Here is a 24,546-nt window from a genome sequence, read left to right as displayed (position 1 = left end):
ATATATATATATATATATATATATATATATATATATATATATATATTCATATATATATATAAAATATTTATATAAAATATATATTCATATATATATATATAAAATATATATTCAGATTATATATGTATATATTCCATTTTCTGTATATATACCATATACTATGTATCATAAACCAGATAATGAGAATACAATTAGAAATAACTACACTTAAAGGAGGATCACCATTTCTATTTCTAGCAATTAGTTTCAAATATTTAAAGATGAAAATTTAAACACATATGGAAATTATTTTTTCCCAAGGCCATTTTTTGTTGTTTATTTTTAATATGTGTATTTTTAAACACAAATTGTATGGGATACTAGTTCAAAAAAGGCTAATTTCAATTTTAGAAAGTGTAGGAATGTATTAAGATTGGAGAAATAATATAAGAAGTAGTATACTAGTTATGTATTTTGAGCTTTTATGCAGAAAATATGTAGAGACAGATGTTTTCATGGCATATCTAGTATTTGAATTGTTTTTCCCAAATGAGATAGCTTGAATTTCATCTGAATTATGAAGATGGATCTGGGACCAAGTGATTCACTGATTTAATTGTTCATTCAATATTTATGGATATGCCATGTACTATGCACTATAACAGATGAATAAAAATTACCCAGCTTGGGCCTCAAGGAGATTATAATCTATGAGAAGAATGATACAGATGAAATAAATATGAAGTATACTAAATTCTGAGAAGACAGCAGTGCAGAATGCAGAACATCATGGCAGCACAAGCTTTGCCTATTACATACTATGGACACCTTTGGCTTCCCTTTTGAAAGAAAACTGTAATCAGGAGATTGAAACAAACAAAACCCCAAACCCCTCTCTAAAATAATATTGTTTTTTTAAAATTTTATGTTTTGGGTACTGGGGATTCAATTCAGAGATGCTTTACAACTGAGCTACATCCCCAAAGGCACCCCCTACCCCCCAACCCCTTTTTAAATTTTGAGACAGATTTTTCAGTAAGTTGCTTAGGGCCTTGCTAAATTGCTGAGGCTGGTCTGAAACTTGTGATCCTTCTATCTCAGTTTCCTTAATTGCTGGGATTACAGGCATGGGCCACCATGTCCAGTCCTAATATAATGTTTTATATTGCCCACTACTCATCAAAATTTGAACAAATCATTAAAATTCTAACCAAAATATAATAATTGATTTCTCATTCCAAGGACTTAACATCATTGATCCATTATATGCACATTTCCACATATGCAGCAGAATTAATGTGAAAGACACTTTCTCCCTTGAAACCAATAATTGTTTTTAAAAGATCTGATGGAAGTCCTCATTTTTATTCAATAGAGCAGTAAAAGTATATACTGCTTAGTTTTCCCTTTCAAGTCATAAATGAACTAACTTGCTCCCCTTTATTTTTATTTCTTTCTGTCCCCCCCCCCAAAAAAAAACCTCACATAGATTGAAGCATTTTTTTCTTTCTTCCTCCTCTCCTCTCCCCAGCTATCTTCCCCCTTTCTTCCTTCCTAAAGCCATCAATCTCTGGAAATCCGACAGCTCCATTCTGAAGTGTTGCAATAAGTGAAAGTGATTTTGTCCCGCAGTCGCTTGTCTCTCCTCCCCTCCAGAAAAGGATGGAACAGCAAAGTGGAGGCCGTGCGTGTGTCGGTGGGCGCTGGCAGAGTAAGCAAATTTGGCATTTTTAAAGCAATAGCTTGACAAATATACAGGGGGTCCACTTCTTAAGTTTGGCGAGAGTCCGCCCAGGTAGTTGAAACCGCTGTTATCAGGAGGAATCTCTTCTTCCTTTTGTCACCACTGACATTCCTCCTACCGCTAGCTGCTGAACGGGAGGGTCCCAAAGATTATTTCTGCCCAGTCTAGATCCCCTTTCCTCACTCACCACCGTCTCTTACCCTCACGCCCAGCAAACCCTGTCATCCCGCCCTTTCTCCACCTCCAGCACTGGCAATGGGTACAAACAGGTCCTCGCACAACCTAATAGAGAGGAGCTTCATTGGTTAGATCCAAATCCCGGCGGAAGAGAGGAGGACCAGGAGGGAGAAGAGGAAGCCCAGCTCCGCTGTGGGCGGAGATACATTGGGGTGAGGGCTTGCAGACCTGGAGAGGGGCGAAGGACCTAGGTCCTCGTCCCCAGAGTTACAGGTTGGAACAAACTTGCCTGGCTTTGCGTCGCAGACGCGTCCAAGTTAACCCCTGTACCTTGATGTGCCGGCACGAAAGGGCGAGGAGCGGTATACATAGCTCTACATACACATTGAACGCTGAGCGAGGAAAGGAGGGGGCGAGGAAAGGCAGGTTCCGCCTCCCCTGGCCCGCGTGCACACACACGCCCACCGCGGCTCGGGCTGGCGGAGCGCGGGCGAGTGTGAGCGCGAGTGTGCGCACGCCGCAGGAGCCACTCTGCCCTCTCCTCGCACCCTGCTCAGGGCATCTTGAGAGCCTGGAAACGTGAACAGGCTTAAAGTATGGCATGTTGCAAAGATGGTTTCTGCCAAGAAGGTACCCGCGATCGCGCTGTGCTCCGGGTTCAGTTTCGCCCTCCTGCACTTCCTGTGCCTGGCTGCTTGGTGAGTTCTCTGGGGTCCTTGGGAGGCGCGGGGGAAAGGAGAGAAGTGGGTAGCTCTTGGCCCTCTTGGTCCGCCCACCCCTCTCTGAGCGAAATGGACCTTCTTTACTGTAATATCGTGGGCTGAAGCCAAGCTTTTCTGTGACCACGTAGACGCGGAGAGGACCAGGGGCTCCTGGTGCAAAAAGAGTGTGGGTACAAGGGTTCGGGCTGCCGGGGCCAAGGGGTGCGCTTTTCTGACCATTTTGGTCTTCCTGCATCCCAACCCCCAACCCTGTCTCTAGCTTGGGGCCAGCGACTATTTCCCTAGAAGGCAAACCTGTTTCCACCTGTTCTCAGATGCATTCTTAAAATAATCCTTTCCACCCCCGTTTTTTTGGTTCTTGCAGTTTAAACGAATCCCCAGGACAGAACCAAAAGGAGGAGAAATTGTGCCCGGAAAATTTTACCCGCATCCTGGACAGTTTGCTCGATGGTTATGACAACAGGCTGCGTCCTGGATTTGGGGGTATGAACTATTTTAGATGCACTAGTGTGTTCTGTCTGTCCCTTCCTAATCTGTCTGTCTGTGGAAAAATCATTAAGTATGCCCTGTGTGCAAAAATGAAAAAATTCTCTTTATGTCCCTCTTCCCCCTAACCCCCTCCGCCAATTTTCCCTCTCTCTTCCTCTTCTCTCTTGGTGAGACCTATGACAAGAAGACCGCCCCCACCAGTACTTTCCCATCTCCCTGCCCCCTCAGAAGCTTTGCCTCTCCTCCACACTAATTACTTACCGACCTGACAGCAGGGTAGGGATGGTTTGGGAGAAGGGAGAGGCAACAACAGATTTATTTGAGAGCTTAGCTGAGACTGCCCTGCTCCCTCTGAACTGAGTTTCCCTCAAACTGGTTACTTGGCCCAGAGCAGGTTGCACTGGAGGCAGCTGATCTGAAGTCCCTTGTCCTCCCACGTGTCCCTTTCTCTGCCAAAAGCTGGGCCTGTATTCTACCTAGGGCATGAATCTGGGGCACGAAGCTGACTGCTTTGCTAGGGAACTCAATCCATTGCTTTTCTCTTCATTTTACTTTCTTTGGGAAGGTGGCGTTTGCTTCCCTCCTAAGATGATGGAGTCAGTAGTGTTCAGCTTCATTTCTTCTTTCAACCATATACATATATAGCCTAACAGAGAATCAGCCATTAACAGTACTGTTGCTCTCGTATTCATATTTTCTTTGCATATATAATAAGAACCTATGTGGCAAGCTCTGTGCTGTAGCTTCAAACAGCTTCTCAGTCCAGTTCCATGAAGATAAGTGACTTGCTAGGATCCTACTCACCAGGTCAGCCCACCTCTTCTAATAGCAAAGTCCGTGTTCTTTCTACTGTTCTAATTACCCTTCAGCAAATGAAGTGAATAAGACATAAACGCTAGTTCGAAGGAGCTTACATTCTTTTAGCAGTAATAGTAGTACCAATAATAACATCCACTAATTTTGTATTCATTATATAAAATTTTCATGTAGACCATGCATTTTTACAGGTATTCCTTTATGCCTCACAACAGCCCCAAGAACAAGCCCTAACTTTATCCTTTTTTACAGATGAAGAAACTGAGGCTTGAAAAATTAAGTAACTGCTTCAAGCTCACAGTTAGTAAATGTCAGGGATGGGATATGAACCATGATTGATTGTGTATTTAAAAAATAAACCATGTAGATTGGGATGGTATTGTGTACAATGAGATGTGATCAATATCACATAATATTAGAAACAAGGAGGAATCTAATGCTTTCAATTGAGGGTATATAAGAGAGAGATGGTGGGAGACTCGAGAAAGTAAAAGAGTGGGGAGCGGACAACATTAGATATGAGGGAGGAGGAGTGTGGTCCCAGGTTAGAAAGAGTTGTTGGAGATAAAGTAGTTGGATGGTGTAGAGTTGATGATTCTTTGAACTCTATCTAGGCTCATTCTTCTCATTTAACAAATGAGGACAAGAAAGGATTTAGACAAGGACACATAGCATATTAATGATAGGCTTGGATAAGGTCTTCTGAATTCCAAATGATTTTTGTGTGTGTGTGTGTGTGTGTGTGTGTGTGTGTGGATTTTATTGAGAAAGTCATGGGAAGCCACTGAAGGCATTAATTCAGTATTTGTGTGTAGACAGTGATAAAGATGGATGAAAAGGATGGGAGTTTTTTTTTCTGGTTCTTTTCCCACTGCCACTCCAGGGATAGGTTGCCCACACTGCATTTGCCTTCATGCAAATCTGAAAAGAGGCTTCATTAGAGAAGTGAATCATTTGTCAAGGCATGATCTTTCATAAGTGACTGGGAAATTATCATTTTAGATCAAAAATAGTTTTGTGGAGAATGTTTCAGATGATGTGGTGCCATTTAAAACTATATTATATCAATAAGAGAGGATTTATCTGCCCAGAAAGGGCAAGTTTTAAACATGACATTTCAAGTAAAAAAAATAAATTAATTAACAAAAGCATCAACTAGTATATAGTTTAAATATGCATCAGAGAACTGATGTACCTGAACATAAATGAAAGTGAAAAGCCATAACTGGAACTATATGGTTTTATTATTATAGGTTGAAAGTTAAAATAATATCTAATTGGTTATAAAGTAAGTTGCAGTTCAAAAGGGAGAAGGTATCCATTGTATATGTTTTTTTTTTTTCTTTTTTACCATGTACTCTCTCCTGTAACACTATATTGATAATAAGATGAGTGAAAACAATCTGTGTAAGCCAATCTTGGGTTTTGGTTAACTACAATACTGCTAAATTTCTCAAGGGCATTATTACTCATCTTACTTCTCATTGCCAAGTGATCTGCATTATTCACCTGGACATAATTTCAAAGCATTGTGGGAAGGGGCTGAATTCTCCCCACTTTAATGGTTAGCAGTTAATTAATGATTAAGAATTTACTACAAAGTGTACAATGTCAGGTGTTTTTTTTTTCTTGTACTCTGCTCATAAATATTTGTGGTAGACGTGATTCATTTTTTTTTTAAATGGGTCATTTTCTAAATGCGTACTATTCCAAATGTGACAGATGAATAGTAATTATCACCTGCAGAAAATGTGTTATCTGTTTACATGAAATTGTAAATGTGCACCAACTGAAAATAATAAGAAAACTTGTTGTTAGCACAGACTCCTGGATGCTAGAAGTTTGATCCCTTCTATGACATTTTATACTTTGTGGAAAGTTTGACATTTTATAAATAAGATGAAAACAATTCAGATTTTGACTGGTACACTATAAATATGGATCGACTTCCTGGTTCCTTTAATCCTACTTCTGCTCTTTGTGGAACATTTACTTTTTATCTGTTTATACAACTTCGCTGTGTTCCATTTAAAATAAAGCTAAAAGCAAAGATTTGAATTGAAATTGGATGGTTTGTGATTGCTCAGTAGGCCAGGCAGGGGTTGAAATAGATTTGGAAACTAAATTACATATTTTTAACTCAGCAGCACAGCTTGCAGTGGGGAAATAAAAGGAGCTGAAATGGTTCTCTTCTTTTCATCCCTCCAGGATCTCTTCTCCCTTGTATCCACATTCTCCCTTTGGGGAAGAAAAGGGGAAAAGGTGAGAAGAGAAGGAAGGAGGCATGTTGAGAGAAGCTGGAATGGGACTTCAGAAGGGACATAGCTCTTTCAACCTCTGATGAATCAGTTGCTATCATGCTGAAGTAGCTTGGACCTGCTTAGAAGTGATGCACAAGAGAACCCTTCCACAGAGAAGCTACAGGATCATTCCTCTTTGTTCTGGTCCACTTTCAAAACTGTTATCTGCCTTCTTAAAAATGCATAGCTAGGTTACTAACCACTGGCAGATAATTTGGGAATCTTGCCCTAACTGAATTATGCAAGGTTGCTCATAACATAGTAGGACTTGACTGCACATTAGTGGTGTCCTTTACAGTTTTGAAAACATTTTTATATATAGTATTTACTAAGATTACCACATAAACAAAGAGAAGTAGGGAAAGCCTCATTAATCTCTCAGAGAAGAAGGTAGAACAAGATTCAGTGAATTGCCCAAGAACTCTACAGTGAGTAATAGATGAGGTCACAAAATCCAATCCAACCTTTAAGTCCTTAGGCAGCTGGTCTATTGCTAGGTCCACCTCTGAGGCTTTTTGCATAATCCTATATATCAATAATTGAATTGTCCCCAAAATGCCTTCTTGTTACTCAGTTACATAAATTCTTGAGATAAACAAAACTATATTTCCCCCAAAGGAGTGAAATGAAACTCAGTTCTTCCTGGTACTGGGAATTGAGCCCAGGGACACTATACCATTGAGCTGTATCCCTAGTCCTTTTTTTCTTTTCTTTTCTTTTTTTCCTTTGGACAGAGACTTGCTAAGTTGCCAAGACAGACCTTAAATTTGAACTCCTCCTGTCCCAACCTCTGGAATAGCTAGGATTTCAGGAGTATACTACTATGCCTGGTGAAATAAGAACTTTGATTCTAAACATTTTATAACGTTTAAAATGGAAAAAATGAATGCAGAAACTTTTATTCATTGAGGTTAATTGAAATATTGTCTCACAAAAAACAAGTTTTCCGAGAAATGCTTTCAAATGATTTATATCTCAATCTCAAAGTGTAGTTCTTGTGTACTAGCTTTATTAATTGAATGTCAACAGAGAACACATTTTTTAAAAAACATGGATGTAAAATACATTTCAACTCCACACAATGATAGAAATGTAAAGCTTCATTCTCTTTCGATTTGTTACATTCGTTTATTCATTCATTTATCTATTCATCTATTTATGTGCATTGAGAGATTACTCTGTGTTAGAATAATGCAAGGCTGTGAAGATATGGTTCTGATCCAGCATTGGACCTCATAGTTTTTATGGAAAGAAATAAAAATAGCAAAGAAGCAAATAACAAAATAATTAAATGAAAATGCTATGATAAAGGCTAATAGCATGTAAGAGAGAGAAAAAGAATTTGGATGGGGGAATCTATTTTAGATAGAAATGGTAGTCAAGGAGGTTTTTCAAATTAAGAAAGACCTACACATGGCAGGCATGGAAAGTGTAGGAGAAAAGTTATTTTCAGGCAGAAAAAAATAAAAAATAAAAAGCCAGTGCAAAGTCCAAAGGTATATAGTACAGAATTGTAATTTAGACAGTGAAAGGTGTTTGTTCTGCCTGTAGTCAGAAAGCAAGAGCAAGACTTATAGAATGAGTTTGGGATGGTGAACAGAGTCTAGGTCATGCAAGACCTTTGGGGATCCTGTATAAAAACAGATTACTTCCTCAGTGAACCTGAAAATTGTTGGAATTCTTTTTGACATGCTATTACTTAAATAGTAATATGATCCATCTAGTTGCTACATGAAGAAAAAGAGGCAGGGCAATATGGAAACAAGAGAACCAATGAAGAAGGTTTTGTTGTTGTTGTTGTTTTTGGCAGGTTAGAGTTCTCTCCATTAAGTTGATGGTTACATGGAAAAACACTATAGATGTAGTAAAAATGGTTGTAAGTGGATAAGTGGAATCAGCTGAGGCTTTTTTTTTTGGTAGGTTTAATTGGACGAAGAATTGCTGTTAGATTTGATGTGGGGGGTGATATACAAAAGGGAAACTTTTAAAAAGATTCCTTGTTTTCTATTTTGGGAAACTGGGTGAGGATGATATTTTTTAAAGTTAAGGAGGGTTACCCAACTTTCTGCTCTCACGAACTCACACTGTAGTGGAAGAAATGGAAAAGAAGCATCAGAGATAAATGGTTTATAGTGTGCTAGATGTTGCTGAACTGCTATTGAGTGGACTATTAAAACAGGGGAAGAGGTTGCAGTTAAACTTGGGTAGTTAGGGTAGTCAGGAAGGTGCTATTGAACACTGATCATAGGTGAGTAAGAGCATAAGCCCCATTTGGGTGGGGTCTTGGGAAGAGATGGGATTCTAGGTGCAAACATGGTTGCCTGTGCTTCAGGGCTGAGGAAAAAGAAGGTGTCCATGTGATGAAGACATAAGGTTGTGCAAACCTTTGAATGCTGAGGACTTTGCTTTTCCTCAGAGTCCCACCAGACACGACTTGAGGGATTTTAGCAGGGGCAAGTTCTGCTAAAGGCTCACCTTGACTGCTGTGTTGAGAACAGTCAGTCAGAGGCAAAGACAGATATGCAGAGGTTTTTCACAATAAACCAGGCAAAAGATGATGAATATTTTGTCCAAGCTGGCAGCAGAGAAGTGTGTCATTTTCTAAGAAATGATTGGCTTCTGCCCATATTTTGAAGTTAGAGTCAAATGATGACAGCTAGAATGTGGGATATGACAGAAAGGAAGGTGTGAAGGCTGACTCCAAAGTTTTTGACTTAAACATCCAGTAAAAATGGAGTTGTTAAATTATAGCAGAAGCAGATTGGGGTATGATGAACTGTTTTATGTGCCTAAGTTTAAGATGCTACTAGAATCAAGTGGTCATGAGCCTGGAATTTAGAGTTGATGGGCATATCAACATACATGTTATTTAAAATCATAAGACCAGAGAGGTCACTGGGAGATTACAGATGATAGAGAAGAGGCTCCAATATTGAGTTCTGATGCTAAGCAGAGAGAAGGGAAAAGGAATCTCTATCCCGGAAGATTGTGGAGGCATGGCTGGTGAGGTGTGATAGCAGGAAAACAGAGTGTGCATGAGTAGGAAAAAAACAGTATTTTAATTAAGTTAAACACTTCTGACAGATCAAGAAGGGAAAGATATGAACCTAAAATTGACCACTAGATTTTTGCAATGTGCATATATTCAATAATTTTGACAAGAGCAGTTTTTAGCAGCATGGTGAATGAAGAAGTCTGGGTACATTCAAGACAGAATGAGAGAAATTTTCTTCTGGGTGTTTGTTCAGGAAGTAGATAAATGGGATGGTAGTTGTAAAGAGAGAGAATCAAGAGAGCTTTTTAAAAGTGGGAGAAATATGATTACTTTTAAAATTGGCAGGGAAAATACTATATGTGGAGGGAACTGATGGTATGTATTGATGAGAGGAATTTTTGTGCACCTTAAGCACGAAAACTGGATATAATTGATGATGAAGTTGAATAGGGAGGGAAGAAGTTGAGGCAGTATGTACAGATTTTCTTTTTCAGAACTTTAAATGTGAAAGGCAAGAGACACAGAGGGTTGCCTTTTTTAAGGTTAGAAATATCATAACTTGTTTGTGTACTACTGGGAATAATCTAGTTGAGGATAATTTAATGTTAGAGTGGAGGGAAGGGACATTTGAAAGAAAGATCCCCTTTAGAAGATAGACTGGACTTTCTTATTCTTTCAATTTACCAAAACCAAACAAAACATAACTAGTTATGTTATTCCTGTGTTAATGCAGGAATATTCAGAGGTAAAATGATTACGTTATGAGAGCTGTAAACAAACCACTCCACCTAGTTTGAATGGACTGATTGGGTGGTAACTCTACATTGATGGGGTGTGGCTGGTGAGGTGGATCACTGAGGGCATGCCCTGGAAGGGGCCATCTTCCCTGTGGCCCCTTCTCCTTTCTCCCCTTCTCATTTCAGTGATTCCTGGTAGCCATGAGCTGAACAGCTTTTCTCTGCCATGTCCTTCCACCATAATTTTCTGCCTTATCTTGGGCCCAGAGTAGTAGAGTTGACTGTCCGTGTATTGAATCTCTGAAGAAGCCAAAATAAACTTTCCTCCTCTAAATTGCTCTTGTCAGGTATTTTGGTCCTGGTGACAAAAGGGTGACTACCACAATAGTACTATTCTATGTTTACATTTTCTGTAAGGTAAGGATATGAAGGATGCATTTGGTGTTTCCTGAAACAGGCACTGCAAAATATAGATTGTGGGATATTAGTAAATTGGTGGATATTTAGGTAACACTTCATGGCTTATTAGATTTTTTTCAGGTAGAAAAAAAATACCACAGCTAGTACTTGTTTATCATTAAACATTGCTGCTTTATACCAGGCCTTTACAGATATATTTATTCTAATAAGCCTCAGGTGCATATAATTGATTTCAGGATTAAAATAATCCTTGGTTTATGAAACATTTTTATTGGCTCACACATAACCTTCTTTCCATTCCTCCATCTATACATCTACCCACCCATCCATGTACTAATTAAAATATGGTAAACATACCAACTAAACCATTAGCCCGCACAGAGTAGGACCTTGACAACTTTTATTCTGCTATGTGCTTTCTTCATGCTATCTTTCTCTCTTCCCCTCCCAAATTAACCACTACTCTGAATACTTTTTGAATTTATTTTCAATTTATGAAAAGTTATCTTTTTTTGAAAGTATATTTTAAATGTTTAATTGCCTTGAATTGTCTGTATTTAAACTTTTGATGTTTTTTAGACTTAATTATGTATTGCTTAGCTTCATTCTTATTGTTGCGTGCTGTTATAGATCCTTCATTTTAACTGTTGTGTGATATTCCCATAGCATAGAAACCAGCTTATTTATCTTCTCTGCTTGGCAGTTGGCTTATTACTTGTTTCCAAGATTGTATTGCTGTGAATATTCTGGTCCAAATTTCCTGCTGTAAATGTACAAGAGTTTCTTTTGCATACATATCAAGGAATAGATTTTTCTAGGTCTTCCTGTAAGTGGGAGTTTCACTTGAAAAGATAATGCCAAACTGTTTTCCATGATGAGTTTGTAAAATGAAAGTCCCTTTTACAATGAACATGAGATTCAGAATCCAAATACCCTTTAATGTCAGGGAAGAGTGTGTATGTTTGGGTGTATGTGTTTCCTATGGAATATTTGACATGGTAATTTTATCCTGCAGGGATCTTATTTTTTCTGAATTTTGTCATGATCCTAATGTAGTTGAATATGTTTTTTCTCGTCTTTACTGGCCATGAGTGAGTATTCTTTTTCAGTGAATTGCTTGGCTTCATATTTTTGCACAATTTATTGTTGCTTTTCCTATTCATTTGATAGCTTTAATTATTTGCAGAATAGACCAGCATTGATAGAAAGATAATATTATAAAAGAAGCATTGATCTTTAATGTCTCCTAAGTAAAAGAAACATCTAGAAATCTATATTTTTTCCTGCTTTCTCAGCAATATTAATGGATATCTGTTATTTTTTTTTAATATTCAGGAAAGCTTTATTCCTGTATTTTTGTAAATGACAGGGAAAATTAGTGATTTGGGTATATATTTCACTTAAGATTCTTTGTTGTTTTCTCTCTTAAGTTTTTGAAATCTCTAGAATTTTAGACACCACTAGTGGATTTCGGTGGACACATGATGTGGATGGCTAAAAATTCCAGGACTGTTTCCTTAGGTGCATAGCTGCGGAGTCAATGTAGAGAACAAGGATTGACTAGTTTTAAGATGAGCAGAACACCTTAGGGCTTTCTCATGATGTAACGGCAAATTGGAAATCATTTTTGGAGACAAAATTAAGCAGTGATATCCTCAACCAGCTCTGTGACTGCTAAAGTAACTAGTGAAAAATTATCTGATACTTTGTTAATTACCTTCACTCTTTCCCAGTAAGATAGAATCATTAATTAGGTGAAACTATTTTCCTGAATTGCTCTTGGTCTTGGCTCTTTCTTGGACTTGTTAAAGATCACCTTCCTTCCTTACAGACAATTTCTTATAATCCCTTAGAGAATTACAGTAATCCTCCTGCCCCCAGCCCCGCCCCCCAAAAAAATAAACCTCCAGAAAAACAAGAAAGAAAAAAAAGAAGAAAAATAAAATTTCCCTATTATCAAAAAATAAGCAGGATTTTGTAATAAAAGATGTCTTTGATGTTACACGAATGCATTTAAAATTATGGGAAGAAGTCTTTCCAAGCTCAAAATTATCTGGTTTCTATGTAATTATGCTCTTAGTAAGGTTGATTTGAACATCCTAAACAGTGGTATTAGAGGAAGCGTCTCTAAGAATTATTCTTAATTGCATAGCGACCATTATTCATTGACAATTGATTTATCAGAAACCTATTACATTTAAGGCTTTTGATTGGTTCTGGGAGAGAATACAAATATAAATAAGACACAGTTTCTGCTTTAATCTGGAAATATTTTTAGCTTAACTGATGCAGCAAATGAATCTCATTTTTTCCTTTTGAAGGGTTTTAAAATCACTACTTGAGATGATATTAGAAACATAATGAAACACATAGTTATTCAGCACCTAGTATGTGCAAAGCACTGTGCTAGTTTGGGTCTTCGTAAAGGATTGAGATTTCACCTTTGCTGTAGAAAGACAGACTCAAGCAGACTGAAATGAGAATAAAGTAAAGGCATAAAATGGTACTGCAGGAATGTAGCTTAGAAGCTACTCATGAACACAACAGGAATTATAGATATTGCATATTATAGACTAGATATAAAATTCCACATTTACTTGAATAATTGTTTAATTATTATTTTATGACATGATATAATACTATAAAGCTAGAACGCATTTTGGAGGTTAATACAAGAGAGTTAGCATTCTGACTTTGGCATACAGTATTTAGCCTCTGTGAGCTCAGTTTCCGGATACAAAGAATTCTTATGATAATAGCACTGTAAAGCATATTGTGAGGATTTTTAAAATTAATATATGAGAAGAGATTCACATAATAGATCTCCAATGAATAATAATTGTTCTTTCTCTGCTTATTGTACTTTGGGGGGAAAAACCCTATTCCCTCTCCTCTGTAAGCAGTTGCACATAGAGGTACTCCTTGATCTGTCCACTCTTTATCTCCACTGCCACCTCCCTGTCCAGGCCACCATCATCTATCAACTTGCCTAGAGTAGGAGCTGTTCTGCTCTTGCCTCCCTATAATTATTGACCATTCAACTGCCAGCATGATTTTGTAAAAAATATAATTCAGACATGATCTCTCAGTGATTATGGGATACAAATGAAACTTCTTATAATAGCCTATAAGAAAAGTGAGAGCTAAGCTGATATCAGAGGAAGAAACCCAGGGAGAGAACATGGGGAAGGGGGGAGATTAACCTCTGTATTCCTTTCCTAGGGCTACCATGACACAATACCACAGACTAAGTGGCTTAAACAATGGAAAATTTACTTTTTCACAGTTCTGGAGGCAGTAAGGTTGTTTTCTTCTAAACCATCTTCCCTTGCTTTAGAAATGGCATCTGTTTCCTATGTCTTTACATGTCTTCCAGATACCAGCCATATTGGATTAGGGCCCAGCCTGGTGACCTAATTTTAATGTAATTATCTCTTTAAAGTCCTTATCTCCAAATATGGTCACATTTCAAGGAACTGGGAGTTAAGACTTCAACATGTGAATATGAGAGTAACATAATTTAGCTTGTAACAACCCTATCTTTCACTGACATTTCTACAAGTTCTCTTCAAGTAATTTTAACAACTTTCATTATGACATACGTATGAGCTCAGGAGTAGCTGATCTGATGCACCTGGGCTTTTATTCTCTCTTTGTAGCTTTAATTTCTTGTCATTCTTTTCCTTCCTTGCTTTGCTTCAGCCTCACTGGCCTCTTTTCTTGTCCTTGAATACACCAAGACCTCTCCCACCTCTTAGGTTTGTTTCTTGTCTGTCTTCCCACCTGGATCCAGTTCTCTCAGCTCTTCCAATGGCTCATGCTTATCCTATAGGTCTTGGGTTAAAACTCACTGCTTTGAAGAAGCAGCACTGTAGGCAAATCTATAGTGGTCTTCCCGGGCTCTCTCTCACCAGCCTGTTATCCACTATCCCCTTAGAAACAATAGTATTTTGCTACTTGTTTCTTTACTATTTATACATGACTCCTCCCTGGTAGTGTGTTAAGTGTTTAGGGCTGGGAACTCATCAGTCTTGTTTACCATTAGAGTGTCAGGGCCTGACATAGCTAGGCCTGTTTTTTGAATCAGTGTCCAAATGAATTTCCTTTATTAATCATATGCTTTTTGGATCTCACTCAGTCTCAAAGATGCATGCAGTCATATAAAGCAAATACTGCATAATGTCACAAACAAACACTAAGTTTATAATTCTGAACATAAAATATTTTTCAAGAACCATTGAAAAAGTAGTATGTTACATAAGAATTTGGAGACTCCCATTAGTATCGTGGAATGATTATAACCACAAGAATTTGCATATGCACACCTTACAACAAATTAATAATAAAAATATTGACCTAGTTTTCATTCTCCTAGACTTCCCTCACTCTTTTGGAAATATCTATAATATTAATGTGTTATAGGATACAGTAATATAAACATCATTCTAGAAAACAGAACAGTATGTGTAAACTAGAGTTAAACTGAACAACCTTACCTAGGAACTTAGAGATGCAGATTGTCAGGTGCCACCTTACACCTACTAAAACTGATCTTTGAAGTAGTTTTTGGTTTCTCAGAAATCTTGTCAAATAGTCCATTTTTCAGGACATAATCAATCTTAATTGTTTGAAACCTCTTGCCCTTTACTCTGCCTGCAATGACATGGTCTTTCTGCTGTTCAGCACTTTTGCAGTTGTCTTTAAGGAATTAGAGTGATTTCTCCAACTTTTGAAACTGTTAAAGTGAAATTGCTATATCCTAGGGTTCAACGTACATTACTTGCTTCCTGAATTACCTATTTGGCTTTAATGAGCTTATTACTACCATTTTTATTGTTGTGTCCAATTTCTAATTCAAATACAAATTTAATTAACTTGTCTGCTATCCAAAGATGTAATTTTTAACAAGTAAAACTCATGAAAAATCAGCATGATCTACACTTTTTCTCTCACTATACTTACAAAGGCTTTTTTTCCTTAGGATACTTATTCAATAAAGAATTTTGTCAGTCTCCTTCAATCTCTTTTTTTTGTGTATGTGGCCCATCTTCATCCTTTACAGTGAGAAACATTTTGATTCATTTTTATGAGGCTAACTTTAGACCTAGGGCATTAATGATACCAATTGTTCTTTGCCTTATTTTGGCATAGATCCAATTTCCCAACCTGTATCCAAGGGAAATATTCCATCTTGAGAGCAGATGTTATTATTTCCACTTATGGAGTATCTAGCTTCTGGCCATGCAATGTTAAAAATCATCATTTAAGAAAATGATGTTCAAGAGGGCAACGATTTCTATATATTAATAATAAAATGCTATATTATCCATAATAGTAACTATCATTATTGAACACATTATATTCTAGCAACTGGGAAAAGTAATTTACATATGCTATCTCAATTAAAACTTCTAATGGTCATTAAAATCCTTATCTATGAAGATATCTTACCTATAGAGGTAAAATCTTTACCTGTGAAGAGGTCCAAGGTCATATAATTCAAAGGTGTTAGAGCCCAATTTGAACTCCAAAATTTCTGATTTTAAGCATTATGCTTCAAATCCGATTGTGGCCCTGTTCCCTCAGCTAAAATCTGTCAGTGATGTTGCCCTTTCTGCCCAGACACTGTTCATGAACCAGTTTTACTAAGGCATAGGAAAGAATTTGAGTAATAGCCATTATCAGGAGCAAGAAGAAACTAATATGGAAAGAGTATTTTCACGAGAGTCACTGTTAGCAGCATCTCATTTGAGCACTTTCATTGGGTCTCTTTTAAAAGTCTTGCCTGATCCATGTGGTGCCAGCTATTGAGGAGTTAAGTAACTTGCTTAAGATCACATGGAGAATAGGAGGCAGTGCAGGGATACATGTGACTTATAGGAGAGCTAGTCTTTGATCCCAATCACCAGCGAATGGTGTGCTTATTGTTAAAGGTGACTTGAATCATTTTAAAAGTTATTTACAAGTATCCTAAACTCTCCAAAGATGCATTCTTTGCAGTCATTACAATTTTTCTCCTCTTCATTCTTGTGGCCATGTTTCCTCTTTCGTAGCTCACTTCTTTCTAGGGGCCAATCAGATGATGCACTATAAAAAAAAAAAAAATCACAAAGGCTAAAAGCATTTGTGTCTTTGCACTGCCTGTTGTAATAGTGCCCAGGGGTGATGTGTCTTTGAAGAAGCAAGGTCTTGGTAAGTAATTGGGGTTTCTTTTTTTCCCATTAAGTAAACACTGTTTGCTGATTTGGTTTACTTTAGTAGAGATTCATTATCTCACAGGAAATTTTAGATACTTATAAAAATATATCATACCTGTATTTATTCAATTATCTAACCCTACTAGCCTGTTAAATTGGTAATTATTTTTTTTTCACACATATTTACTTTATACCTACTAGGTCCTGTTACGGAAGTGAAAACTGACATATATGTCACCAGCTTTGGACCTGTATCTGATGTTGAAATGGTAGGTATTTGGGAAGCAGTATACCTTTTGGGGTTTGGAGAAACATGCCAGAAAAGAGACAATTAAAATTTATTTTATTGTCAGTCACACAAAGCTAGAAATTCAAAGAATAACCAAATTAAACTTAAAAGTTTACAAAGAGTAAGACACTGAATTTGCATTTCAGCTCCAACTTTTGAGTGTTGATTGATTTAAAGTCATTCTCAACAAGAGAACTTTCCTATTACTAGTTGCAAAGTACAACTTTGTATATAGTTTTTTTTTTTCCTCTTTAGAAAACTATTGAGGAAGAGAAAATTAGAGGTTATAATTAGTTTGGGTGTGAGCTAATTGCATACACTGTATTGTAGTCCTGATTGCACTTGGTATTTTATGTGCAGTTCCTTGCTGCCCACTCTTCCCTTCTCTTTCTCCCTTGCTGTCATGCCTAAAGAGGCTAGAATATGAGTATTGGTCAGGAGGAATTTGTTCATTCAACTGTGCTATTTTATATTAAATATATTTACTTAACAGGACAGAGAACCTCCTTCATTTTTTTCCTGACCCTGTGCTCATAATGATTTGAAATGGTTGGGTTATTTGACAAATTGTGATAAACTTTATGAAAGCACAATTTATCTATTTTGCTTTGTCTTAAGAATGCCTACCGTCTTATGATTAATCATATAATGATATTTGTTATCCATTAACTGATTTTTGCTATCTGGTCTAAAGTGAAGCCCAAGTCTAATTACCTGGAGCTGGCATTTTTATTAAAAGATGGTCATTATTATGAAATGATTAATATGTGTGGTAACTTATTTTCTATGAGCATAGAAGATGAAGGGAGCCAGATGGACATCAGATACTGTAATTACTGAGAATCTTTTTACTCTATTGATTTAAGATAATTTCTACTTCTATTAATTTCATTTGGGAAAGTCTTTTCTATGAGTGGGAAGAGGCTAGAACTTAATGCATTTTTCTGTATGTACATGTGTAGCGCTCTGTAATCTGAAGATGTCACAAACTCATTTCCCCAGGAATACACAATGGATGTGTTCTTCAGGCAGATGTGGATTGACAAAAGGCTAAAGTATGATGGCCCCATTGAAATTCTGAGGTTGAACAATATGATGGTAACAAAAGTATGGACCCCTGATACTTTCTTCAGGAATGGAAAGAAATCTGTCTCACATAATATGACAGCTCCAAATAAGCTTTTTAGAATTATGAGAAATGGCACTATTTTATATACAATGAGGTAATCAATTTTTTCTTTTTCCTTCCTTTTAGCCTTTCTTCCCTCCTCACTTTTCTCCCTTTTTTCCCTCTTTCTTTCATTTTAGAGATATATAGAATTAATTTTAATAAAGGATTGATTTTATTTAATTGCATTTTTCCATCATAGACTCACCATAAGTGCGGAGTGCCCCATGAGATTGGTGGATTTTCCCATGGATGGTCATGCTTGCCCTCTAAAATTCGGGAGTTGTAAGTTACAAATGAAAGTGTTTGAATTTCTGATTATCTCACACAAGTTTGATATGTGTTTGTGTGTGTGTGCTTATGTATGCCTGTGATTTTCTCATAATATAGCATTTAAATCATTATCCATGAAAAAAATTGTGCAAGTTTTGATTATTAGGAGTCTGTTCGCTGGTATTTTGTGTAAAGAATTAAAACTTCTCTTTTCTTTCCCCAAGTCAAAAACCTACTTGTACAGATAACTTGAATAGATTAATTGATTGAGTCATAATTAATAGGTTGGTGGTCAGTGTTAGGGACCTCTGAACTTTACGTTTATGGTGTTGTAACATAGAAAGTACAAATGATTTTCTTTATAATTTAATAGTTGCTGTTGTTGGCAGAGATGTTTAGTTGTTTATAGCACACTTAGTAAAAGCCCAAAGAAGACTCATGACTTCCTGGCATGACATCAGTTATAACAGAAGCAGCCCTATCAGTGGCTGAAGCAGGATACAAGAACAGTAGGAGATGCAAGGCAGGGCTGGCATGGAGTTGGTGGGGTGGGTGGGGTGGTCATTCCAGAGATTATAGTGCCTTGTAGGCCACATTAAGGAGTTTGAATTCTATTTGAAAACTTGGAGCCAGGAATTTTGAAAGATTTATAAAGGGGTCAATCTTTGATGGACATTTCATATTTTCTTACTTTAGTTCTCCTACCAAGAATGGGTTGTAGAGATGCTGGAATGGAAGCAGGAGAGTTGGAGTATGTGGTTTTAATACAAGCAAAAATGATGATGGATTAGGCTAGGATGGTATTAGAGAAGTGATTATGAAATAGATGTGTCTGGGAAATTTTGTAGAGATGAAGGCAAAAGGATGAGATGAATGGATAGGAAGGAATATAAGATTCCTTTCTTTGAGCTCCCTTCTCTGAGATGGTAACAAAATGTGATTGCTCTTCTAAGGTCTGCCTCAAACATTTGATTCAATCAGAATCTACCAAAAATAGATGCTGGCTTTTACTATTGCTTCAGACTCTTAGTTGCACTGATTGTGAAACTTGCCTGCTGTTATCATTGCTCATTGCTTAACTTAATGAGAATCGGCAGTCACCATTCTTTTTATAACCCTAGTAATCACAATATTCAGTGGGCTAACTTGAAGCTAAAGAAAGTCATTTGCTCCCTGACCAATGATTTAATGAGAGAAGATAAAAACAGAAAAATACACATAAAGGGTGATCTCACTATAGTTGGAATTAAGATCCCTTTGTACTATAATAATTTAAATTTTATACAAGCTATTTTTTATTTAGAAGAAGTATTTTCCATCTTCCACCCCCTCTAGTTCTCGTATAAAGCACTTTTCCGAGTGACCCGAACGTAGTTGGTGATCAATCACGCTTTATATAAAACTAAAGAAATCATACACTAGTGGTTGATGTTTGGGGGCAGGGAATTAAAAAAAAAGAGAGGCACATCATAATTAGCAAGTTAAGGCCTTACATCTTCTGGAAAGAGAAAAAGAGAACTTAACTATGTTTGTAATTCAGAGGAAAGAGAGAAACCAGGAAGGAAAAGGCTCTTCTAGCAAGATAGGATAGCTAAGAGAATACCTGATTTAAAACATCATCTGTAGAACATCATGTACAGGGCTTTAAATATCTGACAAAGCATGAGTATTTAGTAGGATAAATGCTGACATATTACTGGATAATGCTAAATGATACCACAGCCTCGGAGTATGTTTTGCAAGATGACTTTTAAGGAGAATCTGTCTAGGTATGGACTCCTTTTGTAGAATTACACAATTCCCCAAGACCTCCTGTGTTCTAGCCATTTTAGGAAGGTTTGGGGTGGTGGTGGTGGGGAATGGCACATGATTCATTTTGGTTCTTTTGAACTTATTTGTGTGTGAGCCAAACTATCTGTTCTGGGTAGACTGGTAAGCAAGCAGCTGGTCTCCATTTGCACTGAGCACCGAATAATAGAAAATGGGCTTAAATTGCTGCTGGGAAGAATTTGTTGAAGATAGAAGGGGAAATGTCCTGATTATAAGAGTTTAAAGGTAGTGGAACTGGTTGTGTAATTATATTCCCCGGAGAGCTTTACAAACAGCATAGCCAATTGTCACTGTAGAACGGTTCCCAGTTCCCAAAGAGCATGATATTACCCAGAGGCAGAGTCTAGAAGAGATGACCCCTGGAGAGCTCCTGACCAGTAGGATTTGTTTTTGTTTTGTTCTTGTGTTATTAGAGGCAGCTTCTGATACATTTGAAAATGGCAGAGGTGCATTAGAATGGAAGAAGTCAGTGTTGGTCAAGCACTGGAAGAGAAAAGTGCAAGAAGCAGGGGTTTGGCAGTACCCTATTGGGAGTTTAATAATCTGCTCTTTAGCTGCTTATCTTATTAGCTTGGGAACACATCCAAATGTTTTAATGCATATGGCCTTGTAGAAGCCTCAGTTTTTGTCTCTTTCTCCTCTAGTTGTTTGGCACAAAAACAGTGAATCCTGCTGATTTGTAATGCTGTTTTGTTTAATATCTATAGATTTCTTAATTGCAACATGTTTGAGTAAAATGAGTTGAGAGAATATTGTTTTCATTTACCCCATCTTTCTTGAACACATGTCATGTTTTTAAGTGTTGACCACCAATGCCCATAAAAGAGAACCCTGACAGTAACCACATTCTCTGCTCTCATTCAGATGCATATCCGAAGAGTGAGATGATTTACACATGGACAAAAGGTCCAGAGAAATCAGTGGAAGTGCCAAAGGAGTCTTCCAGCTTAGTTCAGTATGATCTGATTGGGCAAACTGTATCAAGTGAGACTATCAAATCCATTACAGGTGAGAAGTTTAATGGTTAAAGCCAATATGCTATGTAACATCAGCAGTAGAGTTTTGTCCTGGCTTCATTGAAATATCTAGTGTTTTCACGAGAACAACAAAAATTTTCCAGAAATAGAGTTGATGCATAAACCATAGCTCAGAATTTCTTTATTTATATTTATCATCTTATTTCAGTTTAAAATAAATTCTGAGTTGGTGAAATGTGAGAAGTGAGTTGGTTTTCTTATTCAGAAACAGAAGTCAGTAATCAAGTATATTAAAACTATTTTCAACAAAATCATGAGGCAATAAGTCTGATCTTCTGGTTTTGGTGCTTTCCAAAAATCTCTCTTTTTTTTTAATGTTGCTCAAGTTTATTATGTCACCTTCCCCCTTTTTCCCCAAAGGAAAAGCAAAATCTAAATCTTAATTTCAAAACATTAAAAAAAACTAAAATTGTCCTACAAGTGGATAGATGTCTGTTACTGATGATTCTTTGTCTTTGGAAAATGAATGGAAAGATTGCAGGATTTAGTTCTTATCATATTTAATGGGGAAGATCTAATTATTGCTTCTTCTAGAACTCTTTCTTGTATACACATATAAAGGGGAAAATGTTTTATCATTTTTATCTAGTACATTTTTGTACTGCTATAATAAAATGTCATGAACTTGGCAGTTATAAAGAGCAGAAATTTGTTTCTCACAATTCTGGAGGGTGAGAAGTGTGTGATTAAAGTGCCATCAGATTCACTGTCAGGTGAGAGCTTGTTTCCTGGTTCATAGAATAGAAGAGAGCAGGGGCTCACACCAGGAACTTCTTTTATAAGGGTAATAACCCCATGCATGAGGCCCCACCCTCATGATCCCAAAGCACTACACTGTTAATATCTCCTTATTGATGATTAATTAGGTTTTAACATAAGAATTTTGGGGATACACAAATATTCAGCCCATAGCAATAGTTAAAATTCATTCAGCAGATACCATCTTATAGGCTTCATCATGAATTCTTTCCATGTATTGACTCACTTAGTTCTCATAGCCACCCCATGAAATGAATACTTCACCAACTTCATTTTACTGATGAGGAATATGTAAATACAATGTATTTAAGTAACTTGCTTGAGTCATACAGCTATTAAATGGCAAAACCAAAATTCAAACACAGGCATTCTGAGTTCCAAAAACCTTCTCAAAATGTTCTGAATGCCAGATCAGGATGTTAAAATTGCATTAGTAGGGGCAGGAGTTGTGACTCAGTGGTAGAACGCTTGCTCGGCATGTGTGAGGCCCTGGGTTCGATCCTCAGCACTGCATATAAATAAATAAATAAATAAAATAAAAGATCTGCTGACAAGTGAAAAATATTTTTAAAAATTTTGAATTAGTAGAAAATGAGCGGTTATTGTTAGATCTGGGACAAAATTGTGAAATGATAATGTATGTTTTGTTTTAAGAAAAAAAGATAATAAATCAGTCATGTGAAGGCATGATGACTCTAGAATAGTTAAAAATCATACAGGCAGGGAATGTAATGGTGGTTGCCAGGGCTTAGAGGGGAAAGACTTTATCTTCCCAACCCTTGTCATGACTATCATTTCAGGGGATACCCTCTTCACATCAATTATGAAACTATACTGTAGCCTTCTATCATGGCACTTTGCCTCTTGTCTGTCCAGGAGAAAAACTCTTTTGAAAGATATTCATGTTCTAATCTGAATGTCAAAGGGGCAAACTTTCAATTGTACAAGATAATAAATCCTAGAGATTGCCTGTACAGCATAGTACCTATGATCAATAATACTGTAGTGAATGCTTAAGAATTTGCAAAGAGAATAGATAAAAGAGTTCTTTTCACACACACACACAAAATATTGAATGAGATGATGGGAAGAAACTTTTGGAGATAGTGGATAGCTTTGTGAAAGATTGTGGTGATGGTTTTATGAATGTATACTTATCTCCAAACTAATCAATCACATACATTAAATATATAGAGAGTTTTGCATGCCAATCATACCTCAATAAGGTGGTTTAAAAACTATGCAGTCAGGGCACTTTCCACTTATCCTTATAGGAAACAATTTTTTTTGAAAGATCTTCATGTTCTAATCTGCAAGGGGGGGTGTTTAAAACACATCTGGAGATGTGAGATTTCTGAAACTTGGGCTTCACAGTCTGTGAATAAGGCTACTGATTCCTAAATAACTTTCTTAATATGTCCTTTCAGGCATGATGGTAAAAATATTCCTCAACAGCTACCAGAAATGTTAGGGTATGTTTCACTTACTAGTTTTTTAGGTTATGCCTCTATGCTATACATGTCTGTTTACATTTTTGTTTATATTTATAACATTTAGATATACAGGTCTTTCCTAAAATTAAGGCAGCCTTTCCCTTAGCTTGTATGTGTATATGTGTACTATACATATAAATGGAATACGTATATATATTTATATATTTTATATATGAATGAAATCTATATATTTCATTTCTGTCCAAAATTAAACTGTATATTTTCGTGTGTGTATGTGTGTTTCCATTTTTTCCCTAGTGATTTTTGTAAAAGTTAGTTCTAAATTCTGCTCTCAAAAAATAGTGAAAATGAAAGCTAATTGCTTTAGCAGTAATAGGTCTTCAAAATAGAAAGCATCGCAAAAACTTTTAAAAATTATATCCCAATTTAGTAAATTACTTAGTCTCTACACAAAATAAAGTATTTTTCTGAATAATGGTCTTCTATATCATCCACCCTCCTGCCATGAGGAAACTTTGTATTTCTTGTTTGTATTATGCACAAAAGATAATTTCTTTGCTCAGAGTACTGTGTGTTAGTCTGAAATACAATCATGAAGACATTCAATAATTAACTGCAGAACCAATAATGCATTTTTTTTATATTTTCTTGGCAGGTGAATACATTGTCATGACAGTTTATTTCCACCTAAGACGGAAGATGGGATATTTTATGATTCAGACTTACATTCCATGCATTATGACAGTGATTCTTTCTCAAGTTTCTTTCTGGATAAATAAGGAATCAGTTCCAGCGAGGACTGTATTTGGTAAGTGCAATTCATTTCTTGGATGTTTTTGTCCACATTACATAATGATCACGATTCATAAGAAATATGAATAATAGTCTAAGAAAATGATAAACACAAATATATCAAACTTTACTGAATACAAAATCACATAAGCTTTTATTTTTATCTAGCCAATACAAAATAATAATGCTTGAGGAGATATGAGTAGTCTCTCACTTCCTCTGGGGCCACAATGGATTCCCCTTGTTGAGAATCAGTCAAATGAAGACCAACTGTGCACTGCATATAATTTCACTTTTGGTGATATTCTTGGGCTCCTAGCATAACGCTGTGTAATTGAATTAAAATTATATCTAGGTGTTAAAATGAA

The 24,546-nt window shown here is 36.6% G+C and overlaps 1 protein-coding gene across 1 annotated transcript in view; it reads left to right on the top strand.

The window, feature by feature from the left end:
* The first annotated feature begins 1,542 nt into the window (after nt 1–1,542).
* Gabra4 (gamma-aminobutyric acid type A receptor subunit alpha4) overlaps nt 1,543–24,546 on the top strand; it is a 67,136-nt gene continuing 44,132 nt past the window's right edge. Inside the window, exons 1-7 of the mRNA XM_015481808.2 lie at nt 1,543–2,598; nt 2,987–3,105; nt 16,778–16,845; nt 17,868–18,088; nt 18,236–18,318; nt 21,001–21,144; nt 24,042–24,194. Coding sequence (XP_015337294.1) covers nt 2,513–2,598; nt 2,987–3,105; nt 16,778–16,845; nt 17,868–18,088; nt 18,236–18,318; nt 21,001–21,144; nt 24,042–24,194 — 874 coding nt within the window. The 5' untranslated portion in view covers nt 1,543–2,512. The remainder of the gene's footprint in view (nt 2,599–2,986; nt 3,106–16,777; nt 16,846–17,867; nt 18,089–18,235; nt 18,319–21,000; nt 21,145–24,041; nt 24,195–24,546) is intronic.

The sequence above is a fragment of the Marmota marmota genome, unplaced genomic scaffold (assembly GCF_001458135.2).
Source record: "Marmota marmota marmota unplaced genomic scaffold, marMar, whole genome shotgun sequence".
Taxonomy (NCBI): Eukaryota; Metazoa; Chordata; class Mammalia; order Rodentia; family Sciuridae; genus Marmota; species Marmota marmota.
Note: the sequence above shows the minus strand (reverse complement) of the source record. Positions and strands in the feature narration are given on the sequence as shown.